Source organism: Equus caballus, chromosome 22 (genome assembly GCF_041296265.1).
Source record: "Equus caballus isolate H_3958 breed thoroughbred chromosome 22, TB-T2T, whole genome shotgun sequence".
NCBI classification, from domain to species: Eukaryota; Metazoa; Chordata; class Mammalia; order Perissodactyla; family Equidae; genus Equus; species Equus caballus.
The window spans coordinates 2,748,185-2,774,224 of NC_091705.1; the positions used below are offsets into that span (position 1 = coordinate 2,748,185).

General features: G+C 49.4%; 1 protein-coding gene across 3 annotated transcripts; it reads right to left on the reverse strand.

Moving 5' to 3' along the window:
• Positions 1 to 12,843: 12,843 nt before the first annotated feature.
• On the reverse strand, positions 12,844 to 24,456 carry LOC106782379 (probable cystatin-16). 3 transcript variants are annotated; one of them, XM_070247204.1, is made up of 4 exons: positions 24,045 to 24,452; positions 22,758 to 22,868; positions 14,012 to 14,122; positions 12,844 to 13,029 (listed from the first exon to the last, which is right to left on the reverse strand). In XM_070247204.1, the coding sequence occupies exons 1-4, from the start codon at positions 24,435 to 24,437 to the stop codon at positions 12,955 to 12,957; spliced, it is 690 nt and encodes a 229-aa protein (XP_070103305.1). In that variant the 5' UTR covers positions 24,438 to 24,452; the 3' UTR covers positions 12,844 to 12,954. The 3 variants fall into 3 exon arrangements, with proteins under 3 accessions (XP_070103305.1, XP_070103306.1, XP_014590494.3); XM_070247205.1 differs by lacking the exons at positions 22,758 to 22,868; positions 24,045 to 24,452 and adding an exon at positions 16,962 to 17,319; XM_014735008.3 differs by lacking the exons at positions 12,844 to 13,029; positions 14,012 to 14,122 and adding an exon at positions 20,759 to 20,944 and having other exon boundaries at positions 24,045 to 24,456.
• Positions 24,457 to 26,040: the final 1,584 nt, after the last annotated feature.

Below are 26,040 nucleotides of genomic sequence, written 5' to 3' on the forward strand. Positions count from 1 at the left end.
CGCAGATTCTGTATTTCTAACCAGAAACTCAGACCACAACTTGACAGTCCTTTCTTCCCCATATCTTTGCTTCAGCCGAGTTACTGTTTCTTAATTGGATATGAGAACAATTATGTTTCCTTGATTTGTATTATTGGTCAAAATTAGGCATCTTTCCATGTAGACTCAGTAGTTTTCCTTCCATTACTGTCCTGCCCAGTCTTCCTAGGGCACAGTCTTTTCTTATCAGTGTCCAGGGCTGTGGGGATGCGTTAGCGAGATTAACGTTCCATTTTACATATGTTCAGCAAGACTTTTTCCCAATTTATCTTCCATCTTTGGAATTTATTCATAGTTGATTTTTGTTTTTAATATTTTCCATAAAAGAATTTTAAATTTTTATATAGATAAATTTATCCACCTTTTCCTTCATAGCTTCTAACTTTTATGACAACTTTTATTTTAAAAAAGCCTTCTTGACTTAAAAAAAAAATTAACCCATTTATTTTATTTATATTTTCATAATCTGTAAAATAATCACATACCCCTCACTTACTCCTGGTGAGCGTGTAAACTGGTACTATCTTTTTGGAAAGCAAGTTGACAAAGCACATTAAAACCCTTAAAAGTAGCCATGTTCTTTGACCCAGTAATGCCACTTTAAGTTATCTCAAAGCTATAACAGAAGTTAAATTTTTTCACTGAAAGATGTTGACTGCAGCCTTACTTAAAAGAACTAAAACCTGTTAACATTTAAATATCCACCTTTAGTAAATATATAAATGCGTTACAGTATGAATAAAATGAGCCTCTTACATTACCTTAAAAACTGTGTATTTGAGGAATTCTCAATGGTGTCAGAAAATGCTCATGAAAAAATAAATTATATACAAGATGCAAAACACTAAATATGATCCAATTTTTTGTAAATAAAAATATTTTATGAAAAAATGCAGGAGAATCTTGACCATACTTGGACTGCCTGTGCACATCTCCAGCAGCCTCTCCCACCTCACCGAGCAGCACCTAAGGGCCTCGCCTCCCCCGCCAGGCGGGGCCTCCCCTTGGGGTCTGGGTGTTGCCTCTTCTGGTTTTCCTCCCTCCTCTCCTCACGGTGGCTCACGCCACCCTGTTTGTCAACATGAATGTCATTTCCACAGAGCCCCCGCCAACCCAAATCTACAACGCCTCTCCCAGCTATTCTTCCAGCTACTCCCAACGACTCTTCTAGCTGCTGGCCTGGCAGCTCTTGTTTTCACCTCCCTGTTTATTCCCTCCACATCATTTATCCTAACCTGCAGTACTTTATTGGTGAATTTCTTTATCCTATGTCTTTCCTCTCAAGAAATAAAATGGGCTTTCTAGGGACAGGGAACCCTTTCAACTGCTCATCACTATGCCACCAGAGCCTGGAACAAGGCCCAGCATGGAGTATATGTGAATATTTTTTGAGTGAATGAACAATGGTTTTGCTTTGATGAAAGAAAAAATATTAATTTCTGATTTTTCTTTATATTTGTATTTCTTCAAATTTCTATATTATATATGCATTACTTCAATAATTAGGGGAAAACATCCTTAGCATGGTTACGATGGTATGTAAATAAAAATAGGATTAGATTAAAGAGCAGTTCATGTGCTTAAGACAGAAGGTTGAAGAGGAGATAGGGGTGTGAGGGCCATGAATGGGCTGCACATGACTTTGATCATTTGTCACCTCTAGGGAGTCAGCCGCATGGGCTCCTCCATCCCTTTTGCCTCCCAATCCCTCTACCACTGGGGTCAGGATGCTTCAGGCACTATCCACACAAGGCTTGACTCAGGGGAGACCCTGGTTCCGGGAAGCAGATCCAGCTCTAGAGACTGCAGCAGCCTCTTCCTAGGGGCCTGTGTTCCCACAGAGATCAGGGCATGTAGGTCCCTGTTCCAATTCTATTGTAGCCAAGGGTGGCCCTTAGGCCAGGGACCTAATCACCTAGGAAGCCAATATCCATATCTGTAAAATGAAGACAAGCCTTCTCTGACCCCCAATGGTTCCCATGACCCAGTGAAATCTGGGTGATTGGGACCCCTCAGGAGGGGTACCCATGTAGGTTGGGACATGACCTGAGCCTTCACTGGGTTTCATGATACGAGTCATTCATTGCCCCTTAGGCCAAGGGGCTCATGAAGGACAAGCCACAAGACACAGCCCAGCAGACATGGAGCCTGCTTCAGAGGGTCTTCAGTGCCAGGAGCCCCACCACTCCGGGGCCCACTGAGTCTGGACTGCTGGAGTAACTCCACCACCTGCCCCTCAGCCCTTTCCTAATTAACTACCAAGACCAAAACACCTGTTGGACTTTCTCTGACTCCAGGGTGCATTTGAGTCTTTTGTTCGCTTGCTTTTTCCTTTTCTTATGAACCCTAGCTGCCCAGAGTTTGGCTTAAATGTCATCCTTTCCTTTGTTCGTGACACTCCCAGCACTGGTCTATGCATGGCTGTACAACACAATGAACACCCATGAATCCATCACACAAACAAGAGCTAGAATATTATCATATCTGACACTGTGTGCTCCTTCACTGTCCAGGGTGCCACCAGAGGCAACAGGAAAATGCAGGAGTGTCTCTGTTCTGATAAAACTATTTACAGAAACAGGCAGCAGGCCAGATCTGGTCTTTGGGCCATAGTTTTATCATTCCCACTAAGGGTAGTAAGTTGAACCACAGGGAATTACCAATATGGGACTGGTATTGATCTACAAAAATAGTGACTTCAAATGGTTCAGCCTAATTGTACTCCTCAGGGATTTAGTTATTTTGGCCACTAAGTCCACATTCCTCCAAGATGTCTCAGCTGCTCTGTCTGGAATTTTGACCTGGACTAAGGCTCTATATGGGATGAATTTAAGGAAGAGAAAGGTGATGCACCCCACAGTATAAAGGCTCAGGTACCCTGAGCCCTTGTAGATCACCTCCTTTGCTGCCACTCCATCAACCACCGCCTGTAGTGAGGGATTCACCCTTGAACCCTGATGAGGCGATCTTGAGAGGAGGCAGTCCCCATAAAATGCAACTCATCTGTGTTGGTGTTCTATTGCTGCTGTAACAAATCACTACAAATTGAATGACTTAAAACAACACAGATTTATTATCGTACAGTTCTGAAGGTCAGGAACACAAAACGGCTTCACTGGGCTGAAATCAAATTATGGCCATGGCTGCATTCCATTTGGAGACTCTAAAGGAAAATGTATTTCCTTGCCTTTCTAGCTTCCAGAGGCTGCCTAAATTCCTTGGCTCATTGTCCCTTCCTCCATCTTCAAAGCTAGGCATGAAACATCTTCAAATGTCTCTCTCTCCCTTTCTCTTTCAATCTTTCTTCCCTCTGCTGCTTCCATCATCACATCTCTGTCTCTGACTCTGATTCTGACCCTCCTGCCTCCCCCTTATAAGTCCCTTTGTGGTTACATCGAACCTACCCAGATAATCCAGGATAATCTCCCCATTTCAAGGTCCTCAATCACATTTGCAAAGTCCTACATGCAAAATGCGTTCACCCCACCTCATGATTCCCATAGTCTCAACCCATTACACCACCACGCCAGGAGATGTGAGTGGGCTATGCAGCTGTCTGAAAGCAGCTCCTTGACTCCACTGCTTTTCATCAGCTCCTCTTGCTGGAAGGAATCTGGCCTTACCCTGTCCTTACCCCGGTGCCCTGGTACCTGCAGCCTTGGGAATTGCTGCCAGTTTCTATGGTGAAAAGGTAAGTAATAATTACCACAAAACAAGAGTCACCCCAGGAGTCTCATATGGTTTTTGTTTTGTTATACTTTGCTAGTTACTGGAATTTAAGTTTCCCTGTCATTTCTATAGTCTCTCTAGCATTGATCCCGGGAGAGAGCCAGCAGCCCATTCTAGTTCACCCTCTTGGCAGGAACTAGGAGCCACAGGGGTGAATAAGCGTGAAAATCACTCTCAAGTTAAATGAGCAGTAACCACAGAACAGAGACAGAATGGAGCCAGCAAAGAAACTTCAATTTACTCATTGAAAGGTAGGGCAAATAAAATGAGAAAAGAAATAAAATAAAATGAAAAAATGCAGTAAATGGGAAATACTGAAGATGGCAGAGAAGACATCAAGTATAACAGTAATAAAAGCAACTCACTAAATATTGAGACTCACAAATTAGATTTTTTTTAAAAGACCCACAGCACAGTGTCTATGAAAGATACATTTAAAACAAAAAGACACAAAGAAGATAAAAATAAAAGGAGGCAAAAATATTTCGGTAAATATGAAATGGAAAGAAAATAAGAGCCATCAATCTTAATAGATGACAAAATGAGGTTTAAGGCAAAAAACAGTCATAAGGAACTATGGTGGGAAAAATTCTAACATGACCCCCAACATATACCCCCTGTGATACATATTCTGTATAATCCACTCCCATTGATTATGAGTGGGACATAGGAATATGATGGGATATCATTCCCATGACGTGGTTGGGTTATATGGCAAAGAGGAAGATATTTTGCAGAAGTAATTAAGGTCCCTAATCAGCAAACTTTGAGATAATACCAAGATCAATAAGATCAAATGAGTCCTTTAACATAAGGTCTAGAGAAGAGTTTCACTTTCAAGATGGCAAAGTGAGGAGCTCCATGGGCCCATTTCCCATGGGAATGCAAGGAACCCAGACCCCAAAACAATCCAGCAAAAGAAGAACAAAGTTGGAGAACTCACACTTTCCAATCTCAAAATTTATGAAACACACACAAAATTATTCCACAGTAGTCATAACAGCACAGTACTGACATAAGGATAGACGTATAAATCAGTGGAGTAGAATTGAGAGTCCAGAAATAAACTGTCACGTTTCTAGTCAGTTGATTTTTGACCTAAGACAATTCAATAGGGAAAGAAGAGTTTTTTCAACAAGTGGTGCTGGGGCAACTCAATATCCACATGATGAACAATGAAGCTGGACTCTTATCTCACAGCACATACAAAAATTAGCTCAAAATGGATTAAAGACCTAAATGTAAGAGCTAAAACAATAAAACTCTCCGAAGAAAACATAGGTGTAAATCTTTGTGAGTTTCAATTAGGCAATGATTTCTGCAGTACGATACCGAACGCATAAGCAACCAAAGAAAAAATAAACTGGACACAATCAGAATGAAAAACCTTTGCGTTTCAGGGGACACTATCAAGAAAGTGAAAAGATAACCCACATAATGGTATAAAATTTTTGAAAACCATATATGACTTAAGGGATTTGAATCTAGAATATACAAAAAACCATTACAATTCACTAATACAAAGACAACCCAATTAGAAGTTGGGCAAAATATTTGAATGGACATTTATTCAAAGAAGATATACAAATGGCCAAGAAACACATGGAAAGGTGTTCTCCTTCATTACTGGTCAGGGAAATGCAAATCAGAACCGCGATGAGCTGCCACTTCACGCGACTAGGATGACTAGGGTCAAAAGATGGACGATAACAAGTGTTGTCGAGCATGCGGGGAAAGTGGAATCCTCATAAACCCCTAGTGGGAACAGAAAGTGGTGCAACCACTTTGGAAAACAGTCTGGTAGTTCTTCAAATGGTTAAACACAGAATTACCGTATGTTCCAGACATACCACTCCTAGGTATATACCCAAGAGAAATGAAAAATTACATCTGCAGAAAAACTTATACACAAATGTTCACAGCAGCATTATTCATACTTCCTGAAAAGGGGGAACCAACCCACGTGTCCAACAACTGAAGAATGGATAACTATAATGTGGTATATGCATACAATGGAATATTATTGGACAATGAAAAGGAATGAAGTACTGATACACACTACAGCATGAATGAACTTTGGAAGCATTGTGCTAATTTAAAGATGCTAAGACACTAATATTGTATGATTCCATTTATATGAAATGTCTACAATAGGCAAATCCATATGACAGAAGGTTATTTGCTGGTAGGACTAGGGTGGGGAGAGATAGGGAACTAGAGAGTGGTGGCTAAGACGTGTGGCATTTCTTTTTGAGATAATGAAAATGTTCTAAGATTGAGGCTGGTGATGGATATAGAATTTTATGAATATAGTAAAAGACACTGAATTGTGCATGTTAAATGGGTGAATTGTATGGTATATAAGTTATATGTCAACAAAGATTTTTTAAAAAAAAAAAAAAAGCTAATCTAGAGGTAAGAGTCAAGAAGCAGCAGAGACCCTTGCCGGTTGGCCTTGAAGAAGCAAGCTGCCATGTTGCACAGAAGGTCCTGGGGCAGGGAACAGCAGCCAGCCTCTAGGGCTGAGAGCCTCAGTCCTACAACCACAGGAACTGGACTCCGCCACCCACGCATGAGCCTGGAGGAGGACCCCGAGCCTCAGAGGAGTCCTGGCTAACACTCTGATTACAGCCTGGAGAGACTCTGGTCAGAGCATCCAGGTGAGTCTGACTCAGACTGTGAGAGAATAAGTGGGTGTTGTTTTAAGCTGCTAAATTTGTGGCTATTTGTTACGCAGCATAGAAAACTAATACAGGAGTGAAAATAGACAAAAGAAAAAATAAGACAAGAAGATACAATCATCAAACTCTTTATAGGCCCAGCACGGCACTGTAACACACACTAGCAAGAAATGAGAGAACTGCAGGGGAAAATAGATAAGTGTTCAGCTTTTTATCTGATAGATCTGAAGCCAAAAACACGAGCAGAGATGAAAAGACCTAAAGAATACATTAACGAGCTTTAGTATAAAATGCCATACCCGACATTAAAATTCACAAATTTAGGGATGTTTGTTCAACAAAAGATACCATTAACAGGAGCCAGCCCTGTGGCGTTGTGGTTAAGTTTGTGCTCTCCACTTTGGTGGCCCAGGGTTTGCCGGTTAGGATCCTGGGCGTTGACCTGTGCACCACTTATCAAGCCACGCTGTGGCAGGCATCTCACATATAAAATAGAGGAAGATGGGTATGGATGTTAGCTCAGGGCCAATCTTCCTCAAAAAAACAAAAAAGATACTATTAACAAAAGTCAATTGACAGATGGCAGTACAGACAAAGACATTTGCCATGTCTGAAACTAACAAGGAATTAATGTCTAGAACAGAAAATCAAAGTGGAGATGAACCTAATCATCAATAGAACTTCCTGTGTTTCTCAAAATCTCTGTTGTGAAGGACCAGTTCTTTATTATTATCATTCCTATACTTACCTCAGAGCGGACTGGTAACAAACAGGTGGGCACCAGTCCACAGATCATACTTTGAAAGCAGTCACTTAGAAAACTTAAGAAAGGCAAAGATATTATCAGGAAAAAAAAAAAGCAATCTGAAAAAATGAATTAATGTTATGAGTCAGGAATTCTCTGAGAGGAAAGCTAAGAGACTGAGCTCATCGAAAGATGTTCACACCCATTGGTAACCAAAGAAGTGCAAATAGGTACCACCAGTGAAATAGGCTACTCCTTTTCACCTACTAGCCTCTTGAAAATGAGACAGCTCAGTGAGACTGGTCATGGGCGCACAAGAGGCCTGCGCGGCTGGTGGGGATGAGTACTGGTGCCCCCATTCTGCAGGGCAAATTGAGGGTTTGCAAACCCCAAGACACAGCAAGTCCATTCCTGAGTACCAGTCCCGAGAATTTCTCAGGATGTCCACAAGGAACCTAAAGGAAGAAGTTCGGATGGAAGAAGGGGTGGGTAAAAGGGGTGGGCCCTCCCCCACAGAGACTGTGCAAGAGTTCGAAGCTAGACTAGATGGACACAGAGAAGCAGGAAGAATCTTTTAAAAGACAATGTTAACTGGAAAAAGTAAAATTTAAGATATGGAACATGACGCAATTACATAAATATCATGCACACAAAATAACGCTACCAATTCTTCAAGAGCAAGAACATAAAGCTACAGACAGGCAGGAAAATGGCTGTCCAAGAAGAAAAGAGGCAGGGAACTGGAGTAGTCAAAAAAGGATGACTGGGAAGCAAATAAACCAGAGAGGACCCTGGGGCACTGGGGAGAACAAGTGGGAAGGGCTAGGAGAGAGAAAGTACTGAGAACTGAGTCAGAGTGCAGAAAAGCGCCTCTCCTCCTTAAGGAGGTCCCCCCTAAGCAGTGTCTCCCTTGAGCGCCGGCCCATGAGAGGGAGGGGCGCGTGAGTCTGTGCTGTCAGCTCTCTCCAGAGAATGGAAAATGTGGGCACAAGTCTGACGTGGGGGCAGCTTCCACTCCCCACCCCCCGAAGCCGGCCAGCCACAGCCTTTGTTATCACCTGTGGTCGGGCCTGAAAGGCTACAATGGATGTTGGCAGGAAGCAGGAGAGAGCCCTCAGAAGGTGCTGTCTCTTAGCAGCACATGCTCCAGCGCCATCCCCCGTAGTCTTTGGGTCACTTCGAGGAGACAGCCAGGTCCAGGGATCGGGAAGTTCTGCAGGAAAGAAGGAGGGAGCTTCTTCCGAGCTCAGGATGTCTCTCACTCACCTTTTCTTACTGATTTCTAGCTTAATTTCACTGTCACTACAGAACAGTCTGCCTGGTATCAGGTTTGTGAATTTTGTCGAGAATTACTTTTTGGTACACAATTGATCAATTCTGAAAATGTTTCCTGTGCACTTGAAAAGAGCACACATTCACGGTCAGTATTTCACCGACATTCCATAGAAGTCAAAAAGGGCAATTTGATATTGTGCTGTCCAGAACTTCTGCATCAGAACTTCAGAACCTGACTGATTTGTTGTGTCTCGTTAGTTTTTCGTCCCTGGAGTTGTGTCTCATACTCTCTCCCTATGATTGTGGGTTTGATTATTTCTCCTTTTTATTTTTTCTGTTTTTGCTTTGAGTATTTTGAAAGAGGAGCCTACACGCTTGGAGTCGTTATATCTTCTCAGTAGATGAACACTTTCATAGTAAAATATCCATCTTTATTTCAGGCCGTGCTTCTTGTCTGAGAGTTTATGTTATGGGATATTATACTGTCACACTGACTTTTTTAGTTAGCACTGGCATAGTATACTTTAATCCATCCTTATTTTTCCAAAATCTCTGTGTTTTTGTACCTAACATGTGTTTCCTTTTTTGCGAAGATTCTTTTGCTCTTCCAACAGTCAACTAAACTTGTCTTTTAATCAGAACATTCAGTCCATTTATATCATTCTATTTACATTTACTCCTCTGCCAGCTTTGTGCTTTTTTCATGTATATTAATTCTATATGTATTTTACAATCTTCGACACAATATCATTTTTGACAATCAATGTATCATCTAGGTTTATCTACATATGTATCCTTTTGTGTATTGTTTCTTTCTTCCTACCACACTATTTTTCCATCTGGGATTCTCTTCTGCCCAGAGAATTCCTTTAGTATTTATTTTAGAATGCTTATACTGGCAACAAAAACATTCCACTTTGTTTTTTTAAAATAACTTTGTTTTGTACTCATTTTTGAGAGAGATTTTTGCTAACTAAGGAATTCCAGGCCCGTGGTTAATTTCCTTCAGCGTTTAGAAGATGCATGACAGTATCTTCTAGTGTTTGTCGTTCCTATGTGAGGTCGGCTGAAAGCCTGATGGTTGCTTATTTGAAGATAAGATATCTTTTCACCTCTGGCTGATTTCAAGACTTTTCGCATTAAATTTGATTTTGAACTCTTCCATGCTCAGCTGTGAGGCTCTTTTATTATATCCAACTTGTAGTTTGTAACATTGCTTAAATCAATGGCTTGATGTCTTTGGTGAGTTCTAGAAAATTCAGACTTTACATTTGCAGACATTTCCATCCTCTGGCCTGCCTCCTGGGTTTGGCGGGGGTAGGAGGGGAGGCGTGCGGGGGAGGTCTGATTCTCTCTTCAGCTGTTCCTAATGTGAGGTTAACCTGCCTATTGCGTTATTCACTTCTCTTATTGTATTTTTCAGTCCTAGGACTTTCCTTTTATTCTTTTTTCATAGTTCTCCTTCTTTGTATGATCCATCTTTTAATCCCTTGAATCTATTCATCCTGGGTACGTTAAAGTCCTACAGTGTCTAAATATTTTTTCAGATTTGTTTCTATTATTTATTTTTGCTCTTGACTTATCCATGAAATCTTGTCTTATTTCTAACTATTTTTGATTGAGTGCTGAACATTCTGTGTTTTAAAAATTTAGAACTGATTTGAGGCTTTGCATGATTTGGTTAATATTTTAGATTTATCTGACAGCTACGCACAGGATAGAAGCCACAGAAAAGGTCCACATGAAATATAGACCGTTTTGGAGATAACAGGTATCATTACGTAAAGAGTCGCAGATTCTGAAAGCGAGGCACAGCAAGGAGACCGCGGAGGAGAAGGGAAGATTGTTTAGGGTCTATGGGGTGCTGGGAGGGACCGGGGCAGATGCTGAGGGGCGGCACCTGGGTGTGGGGCACTTGAAGACAGAGGCGAGGGGCTCATCCTGACGCCTGTGGTGGTTTGGGACACTGCTTTGTTGGTTTTGATCTGCTGATGCTGGTCCTGGGCAGACACATGACCTCATAAGAGAGGACAGGAAAGCAGATACACAACAGCAGTTTCTGCGGCAGGTGAGTTTCTTCTGAAAATAATGTTTGGAAAGCATCACAGAAAGAGCTAACAAGCAGCCAGTCAGAAGAGTTTCTGAGCCTTTGTTTCTCTGCTGATCCCTGGGGATCTTTGTGTTTGGAAACCAAGGAGTTAAAGGGAAATGGGTGATAGCGGTGCTGGACTCAGTCCTTGAGCTCACTTCCAGAAAATCATGGTAAGGAACCCTGAGACTAGCTGCCAGGGCGCTGCCACAGAAATGGGAAAGGGAGCTGGGGCGAGGGTGAGCAGAGGATTTTACCACGGTGGCCTTGCAGGGGGCACAGCTTTCCCCTCTCCTCCACCTCCTTCCTTCCTGCTTTGAGGAGCCCAGTGCTGAGATCTGGGTTAAACCCCCGTTTAAGGAGGGGGTCTCAGCAAATATATTCCAAAGATCCCTGCTCCTTCAAACCAGGTAATCGGGTAAAACATTCTGGGTTTCATGGAAATCAGCAATTCCTGAAATACATGTCAATTTTTCTACTGTGTGCTTGTATTACAACTTTCAAATAGATTTTTACTCCCTACTGATTTGGGACCCCTGGTGACCGGGCTAATCTGGAGAGGTCTCTCCAAGATGCAATGGCACAGGACGGGCTGCTCCCAGGACTGACTGCCCTTAGAGACGGATGCGTCACTCAAAAACTACTAAGGTGGGCTCATCAATGACAACGGTGGCAGGCACAATATTCACCCACCCCACCAAAGACCCCTAGGCAGCCCACGTCCTGTGAACATCAACTCAGTGAATGGGCCGTGTTTTTAATCCCCAATTCCGTGAGAGCACAAAACAGAGGAAAGACACAAGCCACAAACAAGACACACTAACTGCAATTTACACAATTTCTAAATATTGTCGTCCCCTGGAGAACCATTTCCACACCTTGGCCACAAATGCTAATCATCTGGGATTGCATGTATGTCTGATGTTGGGTCACAGAGATTCTTTTGTGGTAGAGAAGGGGGTGTGGCCTGGTCTCTAGATTTGTAAAATGACACCCATGTGGTTTCATGGGGATGAAGAAAGGCAATGAGTGACATACGGTCAAAAGAGCAGGACCCCAGGACTGCCTGATGTGAAATGGGAGCTGGAAGTGACACAGCTGCCAACTGCGAGGAATGCCACCTAGTGCTCAGGGAGGGCTGGCTATCTGTGACCCATGAACAGTGGCTTGACCTCTTGGAACCTGAGTGCTCTCATAGCCAAGGTGGGCAATAGGCCAGCTTTGCTGGTAACACAGACAAGCCCTTGTAAGTTTATATATGCTCCTATCAAAGTGCTGGGACTTGACACAAACTCTACTCATAGACAGGTCAAAAGAACCAAGACTTTGGCTGTGCCCAGGGGAGGCGTCCCCAACTTGGGGAATTTTGTCCCATCAGCACTTATGGCCTCTTCACAAGAACTGGTTAAACAGGAAACAGGCAGACTGTCAACCAGAGACACTCAAACCAGATCTCCAGGGACCTAGGAGGAGCAGGGGAACCCCTCAGATCTCCCCTCTCAAGTATTCCCCAGGTGGCATGGCCACAGCCTCACTGTCCCAGTCATTCCCCATACCCTCCATGCCCTCCATCTCTCTGTCCCTCCAGGGCTGCTCCCCACCAGGACCCAAGAAGAGAGAGCTGCTCATCAGGTTAGGTGTCTGTCACCACGGTGCCTGTCCCAGGGGGAGTGATTGGTGTTGGTGGCCAAGGAGGCCAGGTTGGGCCCTGATAGGGGAATAAATGGCTCGGGGAGCAGGTGGGGACGTGGTGACTGGAGCTGCCAAATTCTGAGCCATCCCTGCAGTCCCTGGAGGAGACATCCTCATCAGTCAGGCCTCCTGGAGCAGATGCCCCTGATGGGGCCCAAGAGGGCAGAGCCTTCTCTCAGTTCCAGTCGCCCACCTACCACCCGTGTGTCTGGGTGTAGCCCACCTGGAGAAGCACCACCCACTGTGAGTCTGGCCCCAGACACGGAAGCGGAGGGGATGTGGGTGGCTGTTCCCCGACAGAATTGTCTGCATTCCTTTCAAGAGAAATGGATGAGGGGCATGGTGGGATTGGAGATGAGTGAAGTAACAAATGGCAGAATGAATGAATGAGCACACAAACCATCCAGTGGGGCCCTGCCAGAACCAGTAAGGGCAGCCTCACACCAACTGGGGGGTTTGCTTTACTCAACGCTCTGCACCTGCAGCCAAGGTAAGTGCTAGAATGATAAATTCCCCACCACTTGTCGCCGGCAGTGACATTCGTGGAGAATAAACGACCCGGGAGAGTGGAAAGCTGACAGGGACACAGGAAGTGCTCTCAGATGCCTTTATTCCCCCTGCCGCTGCACAGACCTTTGACTGTCACCCTCCAGCAGAAAAGGAACTTCTGCCTTGAGAAGCCAGGGGCTCCTTGCCTGCCTTTCCTACACACAGGTGCTGTTCAGGAGGGTGAACTGGGAAAACCAGGGTCGAGCATCCACAATGAAAGTGCAGCCCACCTGGAAAAAAAGTAATCATATGACGGAAATCAGGACAATGCGACACTGAGAACACTTAGCGTGAAGGACTGAATAGGAGCTCGAGAGCCATCAAAAACTACAAGAGGGAAGAAAGGAGAAACAGCAACCTGGGGCAGGGCTTGAGAAGCTCAAGGCCCCACCAGGGTGATGGGCAGGGGTTGCTGGATCCGCCCACCCAGGACAGGGGCTCCTGAGAGGGTGCCTGGTGGGGCCACCGCCTGCCTCTCAGGGGTCCTGCCGGGGGCACGAGATGCTCCACGAAGGACCCCCGTTCCGTGAGTTCTGAGGGAGCCGGCACACTGCCCAGGAGACAGTCCAGCTGAGCCCCACACAGTCAATGACAGTGGCAAACCCGCCCCAGGGGAGGTTGCCCCCAAGGCCGCGTCTGTGGGGCAGACCACTCCCACCGAGGGCATCACCCTGACTAAGGCCTTCCCCAAGGTCCCAGCCCCGTGGACCAGGTGTCAGCTCATAGGGCGATGACAGGAGGACGCAGACAGACCAGACATGGCCTTGCAGCCCTGAGACCAGAGGGAAAGGTGAGATGACCCGACAAACCACACAGTCCTTCAACCCAAATCACAGGCCCAAAGGAGCAGGGAGGCCCACGGGGAGAGCATCCTCTGCCTGAAGCCTGAGGTCTCAGGCAGCTTTGAGGCTGGGACCTGGGGGAGCGCTCCCTCCAGGCGGGAAGGTCACGTGGGGTCTGCAGGGTGTCTCTGCTCAGCCAGCCAGGCTGTGAGCACAGGCTCAGTCCACTGCTCTGCTGGAAGCAGCCCTATCTGCTCAGAATGGCCCCCTCCCTCCAGCGGAAGCCCCGGGACCTCAGGGAGAGGGGCCAGGCCCCCGCTCTGCCCAGGCCGTCCTTGATGATTCTCCAGTCTCCTCCCCAGGCCCTCCTTGATACTATTTTTCATTCACAGAAGATCCGTGATGCTTTGGGTGGATCGTGTTCTCCCACCTGTTTCTCTCCTGGGCCTTCTTGCAAGGGGCAGTTGTCAATGTCTTCATCGTGTTTCTTACAGATTGTGCGGCCCATCTGCAAGTCCATTAGATAGATCCAAGTAAGATGCTGTCAGGAAGCAATTGGAGAAATTACTGGGAAATACTTTGCCATAATGAGAAAAACACAGAGAACCAAATAGAAAAGTGGGCAAAAGACGTGAATGTGCGTATGCCTATAAATAGGGATAAACATATCTGCAATTTCTCTTATTTTTCTTATTGTTAATTTATTTATTATTTTGCTTTTTCCTCTTAATTCTCCATTTCTCTTACAAAATCATGTCTATGTGTGCGCCTACAGCATGTGCTGGAATCCTCCCCGCCGCTCTCCTCCTGTGGCCGATACCTGGCAGTCACATGGACAGTGCCGTGAACACACAGGGTGGCACGTTCACGGGACTTGAGCTCCAGGCACTGAGCCCGCACACGCTAAGCCAGCCCTGATGGCGTGACCGCTCTCTGAATCCACGCTGGAGCAGCGCCCGCCAGACACAGCGAGCACACGGAGCGGCACCGTCGAAGGGCAGCAGGACGAGGGGCGGGGCGGCGCACCGAGCAGCCATCAGAGCGGGGCTGTCCCTTCCAGGGGAAGCACCTCGACCAGGAGGTGGGGGGTCCCGGGGGCTCGGAGCACTCGGTCTCTACCTGTGGGAAATGGCTGCATGCACGGGCTCCTCCCGCAATCTTTCGTCGAGGAGCATATTTATGAATCAGGCGCTGTTTCGTGAGTTTATTAGGTTTCGATCAGAACTTATGAAAAGGTGTGATTTCATTTCCCTAAATAGAAGTTCATAAAAGTTCGGGAAGAACTCAAACAGAGAGAGAAATCACCTTGAGGAGAAGCCCACCTCTACTGGGCTGACCTGGAATTGTTTGGAAAGCTGACTTGTTTGGAGCTCAGGAATTCTGCAACTGACACCTGACACCCACTCATGCCCCGACACACACCAACAACACCCCCCACGCACACGCGCACGCCCAGCCCCCTGCAGTGTCCCCAGACCCCGAGGCAGGACCGCGGCTCAGGCATGGGCGGCAGCAGTGGCGTCGGTGCCCGAGGGGCTCTTGAGACTTCTCCAGGCCCAGAGCTGAGACGCAGCCCAAGGAGGGGCCGAGGTAAGGAAACGGGAAAGACCGAGGGACGCCGGTGCCCTGTGTGCAGATGGGGCCCCTCCCTTCTCTTCAGGAGTGTGGTGCGGACGTGGGCCCTGCGCCTCAGAGCCCTGGGGACATCACACCACCTCAGGGCTGCTCACTGGGGACCAGAATCCGGGCGTGTGCGGACTGACTCCTGGGTGACAGTCTATTCCATTCAGGTGAAGCAGGCAGTGTAAGAATAAACACCAGCGGGAAAGGTTTGCATAACCAGATCTAACGACACCTACATTGTATCAGGCCCAACCTCTTCCCTGCCCTTAGGACTCTATCCCCACTGCCTTCCACACCGTGCTGGGGGGTTCCCAGAATTGAAACCTGGTGTGTTCCGCCCAGATCTTTCCCCGCCACCAAACCTTACTCCATGTCTTTCAGTTGATAGAGTCACCCCTGGTCCATGTGCTCAGGGCACACACCTGTGGTCTGTCCTTGACCCTGCTCTTCTCTCCACACCCCACATCGACCTCCAAGCAGACTCAGAAGCCAGCGTTTCTTTTTTTGTTTGGGGGGATTTTTTTTTTTTTCTGAGGAAGATTAGCCCTGAGCTAACATCTGTTGCCAATCTTCTTTTTTTTTTTCTCCCCAAAGCCCCACAGTACATAGTCGTATATTCTACTTGTAGGTTCTTCCACTTCTTCTATGTGGGACATCACCTCAGCATGGCTTGATGAGCCATGCTAGGTCCACCCCCAGGATCCAAACCAGCAAACCCCCGGCCGCCAAAACAGAGTGTGCGAACTTAACCACACAGCCACAGGGCTGGCCCCAAGAAGCCAGCATTTCTTGTACCTCCTAGTGACTAGGCGACCATCCCCTGCGTGCTGGTGTCAGCTTGCCCGCAGGTTGTGGAGCCCACTGCACCCACAGGGTCCAGAGAGATGATTGCTAAAGCACCTGAGTGACTCCCTCCCATGGGTGCCATTACTCTGAGACTGTCAGGCCTCCTGGGCACTCGGGGCTTGTCCTGGTCCAGGGGCCTCTCTGTGGCTGCTTGTCCTTCTTCTCCCCAAACCCCTACGTGGCTGGGTCCTTCCAGGAGTGTCCATCACACAACGGCCTTCTCTGACCACTCCCAAATTCCTCACCTCCCCACAGCCCTGAGGCCCTTCACTGACCCCTATTGTCCCAGTCTTCCACTGTTTCACTCATGAACTTGAGGTCTGTTTGCCTCTCGTCACCAGCATAATGGTTCCATGAGAACGTGTCTGTCTTCTCTGCCACCTCCTGCCCAGGCCCGGACCCACAGTGGCTGGGCAGTCAAGGCCACGGACTTCAGGCAGGAGCATCATCTCTGCATCCGGCCTGGCTGATGGGCCCCACGAGGCTCCCTGGAGCCCGGCCGCGGCCTGCAGTCAGCTCTCCTCTGGGATGCCTTTTCTCGTTGGGCTTCTGTCTGTCGGCTACCGCCTCTCTCTGTCTTTCTCATTACTGGTCTCTCTCTGCTGTTCTCGCGTCTCTCCACTCTCTCATATAGGACGCTGTTTTTCTCTCCACACACCACATCTGAATGTCTGACTTTAATGCTTTCCTTTCTGCTGTCCTGCCTTCCTCTCTACCCTGTTTTTCAAGGACTCTACTCATTAAGGAAACAAAAAGAAACTTGGGACACATCTGATGATATCCTGTATTCTTAAAAAATATTCACCAAGTTAGAACGCCCATTGCTGTTTCCTGCAGAACAAGGATTCGCGCCTCCCAGGCTTGGTTTTGGGGTGAACGTGGAGCCCCAGGGAGGGAAGAGAGCCACTCACCTCGCGCTGGCTTCGCCCCACCCACAGCAGCTTGTAGGCATACTCATCTGGCTGGGCTTGGTTGAACTGAAACTTGGCAAACTCCACACACATGCGGAAGAAGCTCGTGTTCTTACCGATGTCCACAAAGCCACATCTGTAGACGTGAGGCCCCAGCACAATGAGCGCCAGAAGCAGAGGCGCCCTCGAGAACATGCTGCCCGGTGTCAGCCCTGGAGGCCAGCGGCACACGGAGGGTGGGGTGTGGCTGCTATTGGGCCGCTCTCCACTGCTCCACATCCCACGCAGCCTGCCCCACAGAGGCCTTGAGCTGCTGACCAGCGCCTCTGTGCAGCCCCTCCTCCCTGCCCCCTACCTTGTCCCTCCCATCATCACCAAATGGTAGGCAGAGCAGGGGTCACATTTTCCACTCCCTTGTCACATAAGCCTTTGACCTAGGGACATGCCAGCAACACACTCTGTTCCTTGCACATTTCCAAGGCTGCCTCCTGGTGCCCTAGCCCGACCCTGATAGGGCCTGGGGATGGGGGGAGTCATGAGCCCATTTGCTTGCCCTCGTGGCAGTGCGGCCCAGGACTGGCAGAGTCACGGGAATTCTTAAGAATACTGGTGAGTCCTGAGTCCTGGGGAGTTGAGGTAAAAACCAGGTCTACCTCTGACCTTGGCTGTAGCCCACGACCTCAGGGAGCATCAGGAGGGCACGGGGGGGTCAGCATCAAGGCTGGGGTACCATCCTCTAACCACCTCTGGCACCTGCTGACCTACTTGCCATGAGGCCTGGCTGTGCTTGGCAAGGGAGAGAGGGGTTTCTAACATCCTGAGGTGGGCAGAGAGAATGTCCAGGAGCAGAGGGAAGCTAGTCCGAGGCAGGACTCTGCTGGAATGGCCGTGAACAGCAACCACGGGCATGAGGTGTCAGGGCGGGGAAGGGCAGCCCTGCCTAGCCCAGCTGACATGCATTCTCATGCAGCTCTGCCACAGTCTGGTCCCATGACCTTTGCCGCGTCGCCGTGTCAGGTTCTTCTCAGAGGAACCGTGGTACCAATGCGTGACCTGCCTGGTGCGTGAACAAGGCAAGGGGAGCGGGCAGGCCAGGAAAGTGCGACATGCTGCCCGCATGCATGACGACACTCTACTCTACAATGATTTTCCCACCTGGAGCCTGGGGAACACGGACACCTGTACACTAATGGAGGTCCCAGAAAGGAGGCGGGGCCCGGGCCTCAGCCGTGGGGAAGGACAGGCCCCGGGCTAGCACAGGAAGAGAAGGGAGTGTAGACGGAATAGAGGACACCCTTGCGCCTACCTGCCCACCTGCTCCACCTGCACTGAGATTGCTTCTCCAACCCACGTGTTATTCAGAGAAGTGCGGCTGAGTTTGCAAACATTTTTCCTCTTAATGTCTGCCTGCACCTCGCTGTGGCTGGAGAGCCTATTCTATGTGACATCAGTTCTCTGGAATTCATTAAGATTTGCTTTATGGATCAGAATCCACTCAATACGGACAAATGTGCTATCAGCTCAAAAGAATGCACGTTCTGCAGCGTGGGTGAATATTCTGCCGGGCTGTTAGGAATTCGTCAAATGAACGCTTGTTAAGTGGAGCACAGAGCGCCTGATGGCTGGCGAGTCTGGGTTCAACAGTGGACCACAAGAGAAACGAAAACAGAGAAGGTTATTACTCACAAGCCCTGGAGGAAGTCCACGGCACACGGCGAGGAGCCACGCAGGAAAGTCAAGGCAGAGCGTAGACGGGGAGAGGCGGGGCCTGCGGACACGCCTTTATTAGTGTCCACAGGTGGGGTCCCCGGTAAGGCAGATCAGTCAATCCAAACCCAAAGAGCGGCGCTTCCATGAGCTCCACAGGCGTCTTTTCTAGGGGCACAGCGGAAGCCCACGGAGGCAGGGGAGGCTGCTGGGAGGCTGCCCGGGACCTCCCATGTGCTGTGACTCTGCCGGCTGCTGTCCAGGGCGTGTGCTTGCACGAGGGTCCTGGGTCAGTTTCAGGTCCCTGCGGGCCACTTGGCCACACGAGGTGGATGCTGAGGCAGCATTACCATGGAATAGCTTAGCTCAACATTTGACAGTAACCAAAAATCAGATTTGTTAAATGGACTCCTCACTTCTGTGTGTATCTTCTGACTTTGACCTTGGAGGCTCTATCAGTTCCTGAGAGCTGCTCTAAGGTCACCCAGGCTCTCCCTCAGGCCCTGGGAAGTGCTGCTCCTCTTATCTTGACACCATGAATAGAACTATTGTAACCCCCCATAAAGAAGCAAAACTGTGGCCTTCGGTTCCCAAAAGACTATGTTTCTAGTTACAGCTCCAACCAGCAGACAGGCCACAGTCAGAATGGGGCACCTCCATCCGTGCCCTGGGCCCCAACAGGAAGGAGCCTCCTGGAATCGGCAGGGGAGCATTTGAAATCAGCCAGAGTCTGCACCCTAATGCTGAGGGTCCTGGCACGAACATGGGGAACAATTGCAAAGCCCCCTGGTGCACGTAAGGTGCATCTGAGATCAAACCAGAGCAAATTGAAAAGAGCAAGAACCCAGGCCTTCCCGATGGAAGTGGGAGTTGGGTTGAAGGTGTCTACCTGTGAGCAGCACGGACTAGCACTCAGGGAGGGTCTGGCTGTGTCCTTTACCAGCACGGGACCCATGAACAATGGCTCGATCCCACTTGCACTCAAGCCAAGGGCAGATTATCGGCCAGCTTTAGTGACCACACACACGCCATTGTAAGTTTGTATATGCCCCGATCAAACAGCAGGGAGATGCTAGAAATCCTACACGCAACTGGTCAAAGGACCAAAGCAGGCTCAGGCCAAAGTCTCTGTGCTGGGCCCAATGGGGCTGTCCACAGCTGTGCAGGGAAATCTATCTCAGTAGTACTTACAGCCACATCGTGGGAATAAATCAGTCAGGAAAGGGGCAGACTTTCAACCAGGGACACTCAAACCAGAACCCCAGGGACCCAGGAGGAGCAGAGGAACCCCTCAGCTCTCCCTTCTCAAGTATTCCCCCAGGTGGCATGGCCACGGCCTCACTGCCCAGTCATTCCCCATACCCTCCATGCCCTCCATCTCTCTGTCCCTCCAGGGCTGCTCCCCACCAGGACCCAAGAGGAGAGAGTTGCTCATCAGGGTGGGTGTCTGTCACCACGGTGCCTGTCCAAGCGGGAGTGATTGGTGTTGGTGGCCAAGGGGGCCAGGCTGAGCCCTCATGGGGGAATAAATGGCTCGGGGAGCAGGTGGGGACGTGGTGACTGGAGCTGCCAAATTCTGAGCCATCCCTGCAGTCCCTGGAGAAGACATCCTCATCAGTCAGGCCTCCTGGAGCAGATGCCCCTGATGGGGCCCAAGAGGGCAGAGCCTTCTCTCAGTTCCAGTTGCCCCCCACCACCTGTGTGTCTGGGTGTAGCCCACCTGGAGAAGCACCACCCACTGTGAGTCTGGCTCCAGACACGGAAGCGGAGGGGATGTGGGTGGCTGTTCCCCGACAGAATTGTCTGCATTCCTTTGGAGAGGAATGGATGAGGGGCATGGTGGGATTGGAGATGAGTGAAGGAACAAATGGCAGAATGAATGAATGAGCACACAAACCATCCAGTGGGGCCCTGCCAGAACCAGTAAGGGCAGCCTCACACCAACTGGGGGGTTTGCTTTACTCAACGCTCTGCACCTGCAGCCAAGGTAAGTGCTAGAATGATAAATTCCCCACCACTTGTCGCCGGCAGTGACATTCGTGGAGAATAAACGACCCGGGAGAGTGGAAAGCTGACAGGGACACAGGAAGTGCTCTCAGATGCCTTTATTCCCCCTGCCGCTGCACAGACCTTTGACTGTCACCCTCCAGCAGAAAAGGAACTTCTGCCTTGAGAAGCCAGGGGCTCCTTGCCTGCCTTTCCTACACACAGGTGCTGTTCAGGAGGGTGAACTGGGAAAACCAGGGTCGAGCATCCACAATGAAAGTGCAGCCCACCTGGAAAAAAAGTAATCATATGACGGAAATCAGGACAATGCGACACTGAGAGCACTTAGCGTGAAGGACTGAATAGGAGCTCGAGAGCCATCAAAAACTACAAGAGGGAAGAAAGGAGAAACAGCAACCTGGGGCAGGGCTTGAGAAGCTCAAGGCCCCACCAGGGTGATGGGCAGGGGTTGCTGGATCCGCCCACCCAGGACAGGGGCTCCTGAGAGGGTGCCTGGTGGGGCCACCGCCTGCCTCTCAGGGGTCCTGCCGGGGGCACGAGATGCTCCACGAAGGACCCCCGTCTTGTGAGTTCTGAGGGAGCTGGCACACTGCCCAGGAGACAGTCCAGCTGAGCCCCACACAGTCAACGACAGTGGCAAACCCGCCCCAGGGGAGGCTGCCCCCAAGGCCGCGTCTGTGGGGCAGACCACTCCCACCGAGGGCATCACCCTGACTAAGGCCCTTCCCCAAGGTCCCAGCCCCGTGGACCAGGTGTCAGCTCATAGGGCAATGACAGGGGACGCAGACAGACCAGACATGGCCTTGCAGCCCTGAGACCAGAGGGAGAGGTGGGATGACCCGAGAAACCACACAGTCCTCCAACCCAAATCACAGGCCCAAAGGAGCAGGGAGGCCCACGGGGAGAGCATCCTCTGCCTGAAGCCTGAGGTCTCAGGCAGCTTTGAGGCTGGGACCTGGGGGAGCGCTCCCTCCAGGCGGGAAGGTCACGTGGGGTCTGCAGGGTGTCTCTGCTCAGCCAGCCAGCTGTGAACACAGGCTCAGTCCACTGCTCTGCTGGAAGCAGCCCTATCTGCTCAGAATGCCCCCCCTCCCTCCAGTGGAAGCCCCAGGACCTCAGGGAGAGGGGCCAGGCCCCCGCTCTGCCCAGGCCGTCCTTGATGATTCTCCAGTCTCCTCCCCAGGCCTGCTGTTAGATAATAGAAAATATATATTGGTTTCTGCCACAGTAGCTGGCACAGAGCTCCTAAAACCCTCATAAATTCCTAGGTAGTAAGAACACCAGGGGCATGTCTTGTTCTCATGAAGTGACTCTGGGTGGGCTGCTGGTTGGCTCCTGGATGGGGGCTGGTCACCAGAAAGACTAAGCCAAGATTAGAACCTGGAATTCAGCCTCAGTCCTCATCCTCCAGAGAGAGGAGAGGAGCTGGAAACGGAGCTAATAATTGACTGCGCCTACATGAGGAAGCCTCCGTAAAAATCCCACCCGCAGGGGTTTCAGGGAGCTCCCAGGTGGTGAACACACCCACACAGGGAGGGTCTGGCACCCCCTGTGCACAGGGACACCAGCTCCCGTGCTTGGGAGCCTCCCAGACCTCGCCCTGTGCATCTCTTCACCTGGTCATGCAGCTGTCTCCTGTATTGTATCCTTCAATGAACTGGTAAAAGTACATAAGTGTTTCCCCGAGTTCTGTGAGCTGCTCTAGCAAATTAATCCAACCTGCGGAGGGGTCATGGGAACCTCTGGTGTGTAGCCAAACTGGACAGATGTCGTGGGGAACCTGAGGACCGGCTACTTGTGATTGGTATCTGAATGGCGGGGGAGCGGCAGTCTTGTGGGACTGAGCCCTTAACCTGAGGGATCGGATGGTGTCTCCAGGTAGAGAGCTGATGTCACAGGGAATCACTTGGTGGGAGAAAGACCCCAACACACTTGGGGACCTGAAGTGTCCAGAGCCAAGTGTTCTGTGCGAGGAGTAAGGAGGTACACGGGAGGACTGTAGGTTTTCTAAGACGCCTTCCTTCACATTACATTTTGTTCCCAGAAGGTTCATGACACTTTGGGTTGATTTTATTTTCAAACCTTTTTCTCTCCTGGGCCTTCTTGCAAGGGGCAGTTGTCAATGTCTTCAACGTGTTTTTCACACGTCGTGCGGCCCATCTCCAAGTCCATCAGATAGATCATGGTCCACCTCTGTGACGAAGAAATTGTAAAACAGCTGCTAAATATTTGCTTTTCACGAATGAGGCAGAGAATCAGGTAGAAAAGTGGGCAAAAGACTAGAACATGCATGTAAATAGCATATACAAATCGTGTGCAATTTCTCTATAAGCAAATAATGCACAGAAAGGTGTCCCTGCATGCGCCTACAGCATGCGCTGGAATCCTCCCCGCCGCTCTCCTCCTGCGGCCGATACCTGGCGGTCACGTGGACGGTGCCGTGAACACACAGGGTGGCACGTTCACGGGACTTGAGCTCCAGGCACTGCACCCGCACACGCTAAGCCAACCCTGATGGCGTGACCGCTCTCTGAATCCACGCTGGAGCAGCGCCCGCCAGACACAGCGAGCACACGGAGCGGGGCCGTTGATGGGCAGCAGGACGAGGGGCGGGGCAGCGCACCGAGCAGCCATCAGAGCGGGGCTGTCCTTTCTGGGAGAAGCACTCGACCAGGATGTAGGGGGTCCCGAGGGCTGGGAGCACTCGGTCTCTACCCGTGGGAAATAGCTGCATGCACGGGCTCCTCCCGCAGTCTTTTGTCGAGGTGCATATTTATGAATCAGGCGCTGTTTCGTGAGTTTACTAGGTTTCGATAAGAACTTATTAAAAGGTGTGATTTCATTTCCCTAAATAGAAGTTCATAAAAGTTCGGGAAGAACTCAAACAGAGAGAGAAATCACCTTGAGGAGAAGCCCACCTCTACTAGGCTGACCTGGAATTGTCTGGAAAGCTGACTTGTTTGAAGCTCAGGAATTCTGCAACTGACACCTGACACCCACTCATGCCCCGACACACACCAACAACACCCCCCACGCACACGCGCACGCCCAGCCCCCTGCAGCGTCCCCAGACCCCGAGGCAGGACCCCGGCTCAGGCGGGGGCAGCAGCAGTGGCCTCGATGCCCGAGGGGCTCTTGGAACCTCTCCGGGCCCAGGGCTGAGATGCAGCCCAAGGAGGGGCCGAGGTCAGGAAATGGGAAAGACCGAGGGACGCCGGTGCCCTGTGTGCAGATGGGGCCCCTCCCGTCTCTTCAGGAGTGTGGTGCGGACGTGGGCCCTGCGCCTCAGAGCCCTGCGGACATCACACCGCCTCAGGGCTGCTCAGTGGGGACCGGAATCCGGGCGTGGGCGGACTGACTGCCACTTACCTTTTGCTGCGCTCGCCGGACCTCCAGCAGCCTGTATGCATTCATTTCCATATTGTCGTCATTGAACCGAGCCACGGCAAACTCCACAGATGCCACAAAATAATCGTGCTTCTTATAAATGTTTACAAATTCCTTTTGAATAGTCCAGACATGAGTGCCCAGCACAATGAGCCCTAGAAACAGCGGCACCTTCAGGAACATGCTGTCCAGCGTCAGCACAGAGGGCTGGCCACGCGCGGGGAAGCAGGGTGGCAGCTCCTGCGCAGCAGCCCTCCGTAGCTCCGCAACCCACACAGCCCTGCCCCGCGGAGGCCCTGAGCTGCTGACCCGTCCTCTTAGACTGGTGCGTCTGTCCAGCCCCTTCTCTCCATCCCCCTGCCTTGTCTCTCCCATTGTCACCAAACAGAAGGCAGAACAGGGGGCCACGTTTTCCACCCACTTGTCACAAAAATCTTGGATGCAAGGTAACGCATGCACACGCTCGGATCCTGCACATTTCCGGGACGGTTTGCCTGAGCTGCATCCTGACAGTTTCCCTCCTGCCGCGGCGGCCCGACTCCTGCAGGGCCTGCGGGCCCCTCGCTCGCCCTCCCCAGTACAGGGATGCCCAGAAGCCCATGCCGGGTGGGGGTGGGGGGTTGCGGAGGCCAAGGCCGAGCCTGCCTGTGACCTTGGCTGCAGCCCACACCCCAGCCGGCCCAGGGAGTACAAGGTGTGTGGCCAGCAATGCGGGGCCGGGGAGGCTCCCTCTCACCTTCGCCCTGGCCCTGCTCCTCCAGAAGCCACATCTGACCGTCCCCTCCCGGCCTGACATGCCTGTGATTAGTTTCTCTCACTTTAAAACGTGGCTTCACTTGCACCGCGACTTCTTTCTTCACCTGGGGCTATTACAGCTGTATTCACTTCTAACCGTAATCGATTTTCTAATTGTTTTTTCCCTTATTGGCTTCCCGCTCAAGTCCACCATAGGCAGAGAACATCCTTTCTATTATTTCTCCTCTTTGAAATTTGTTGAGATTTGTTTTATTGCCCAGAATACGGCCAGTATTCTATATGTTTTTGAAAAGAATGTGTATGCTGCATTTTTTAGGTGCACGGTTAGCTGTCTATGTACCTCAGTATGCCATTTTGTTCAAATATTACATACATTTATCCTTTTTACTTTTTTCATTTTATTGAGTTTGCTTTGGTTTGGTTTGGGTTTGGGTCTTCTTTTCTGTCAGTTACTGGGAGATTTATTAAAATCTCTCACTATGAGGGGCTGGCCCGGTAGCGTGGTGGTTAGTTTGCATGCTCTGCTTTGGAGGCCTGGGGTTCCTGGGTTTGGATCCCAGGCGCAAATGTACACATCACTCATCAAGCCATATTGTGGCAGCGTTCCACATACAAAATAGAGGAAGATTGGCATAGATGTTAGCGCAGCAACAATCTTCCTCAAGCAAACAGAGGAACATTGGCAACAGATATTAGCTCAGGGCCAATCTTCCTCACCAAAAAAAAAAAAAATCACCTCACTATGTCTTCTATGATTGCCTATTCTTTTTTTAATGGGAATTAAATTTTTTTTTTTAATTCACTTATTCTTTTTTATTGCAGTAACATTGATTTATAACATTATGTAAATTTCGAGTGTACATCATTATATTTCAATGTCTGTGTAGATTACTTCATGTTTACCACCCAAAGACTAATTACAGTCCATCATTGTACATATGCACCTAATCACCCCTTTTGCTCTACTCTCTCGCCTCTTCTCCCTCTGGTAACCACCAAGCCAATCTCTGTCTTTATGTGTTTGTTTGTTATTGTTTTTATCTTCTATTTATGACTGAGATCATACAGTATTTGACTTTCTCCCTCCGACTTATTTTGCTTAAAATAGTGCCATCGAGGGCCATCCATGTTGTCACAAATGGCCAGATTTCATCCTTTTTATGGCTGAGTAGTATTCCATTGTGTATATATACCCCATCTTCTTTATGCATTTGTCCCTTGA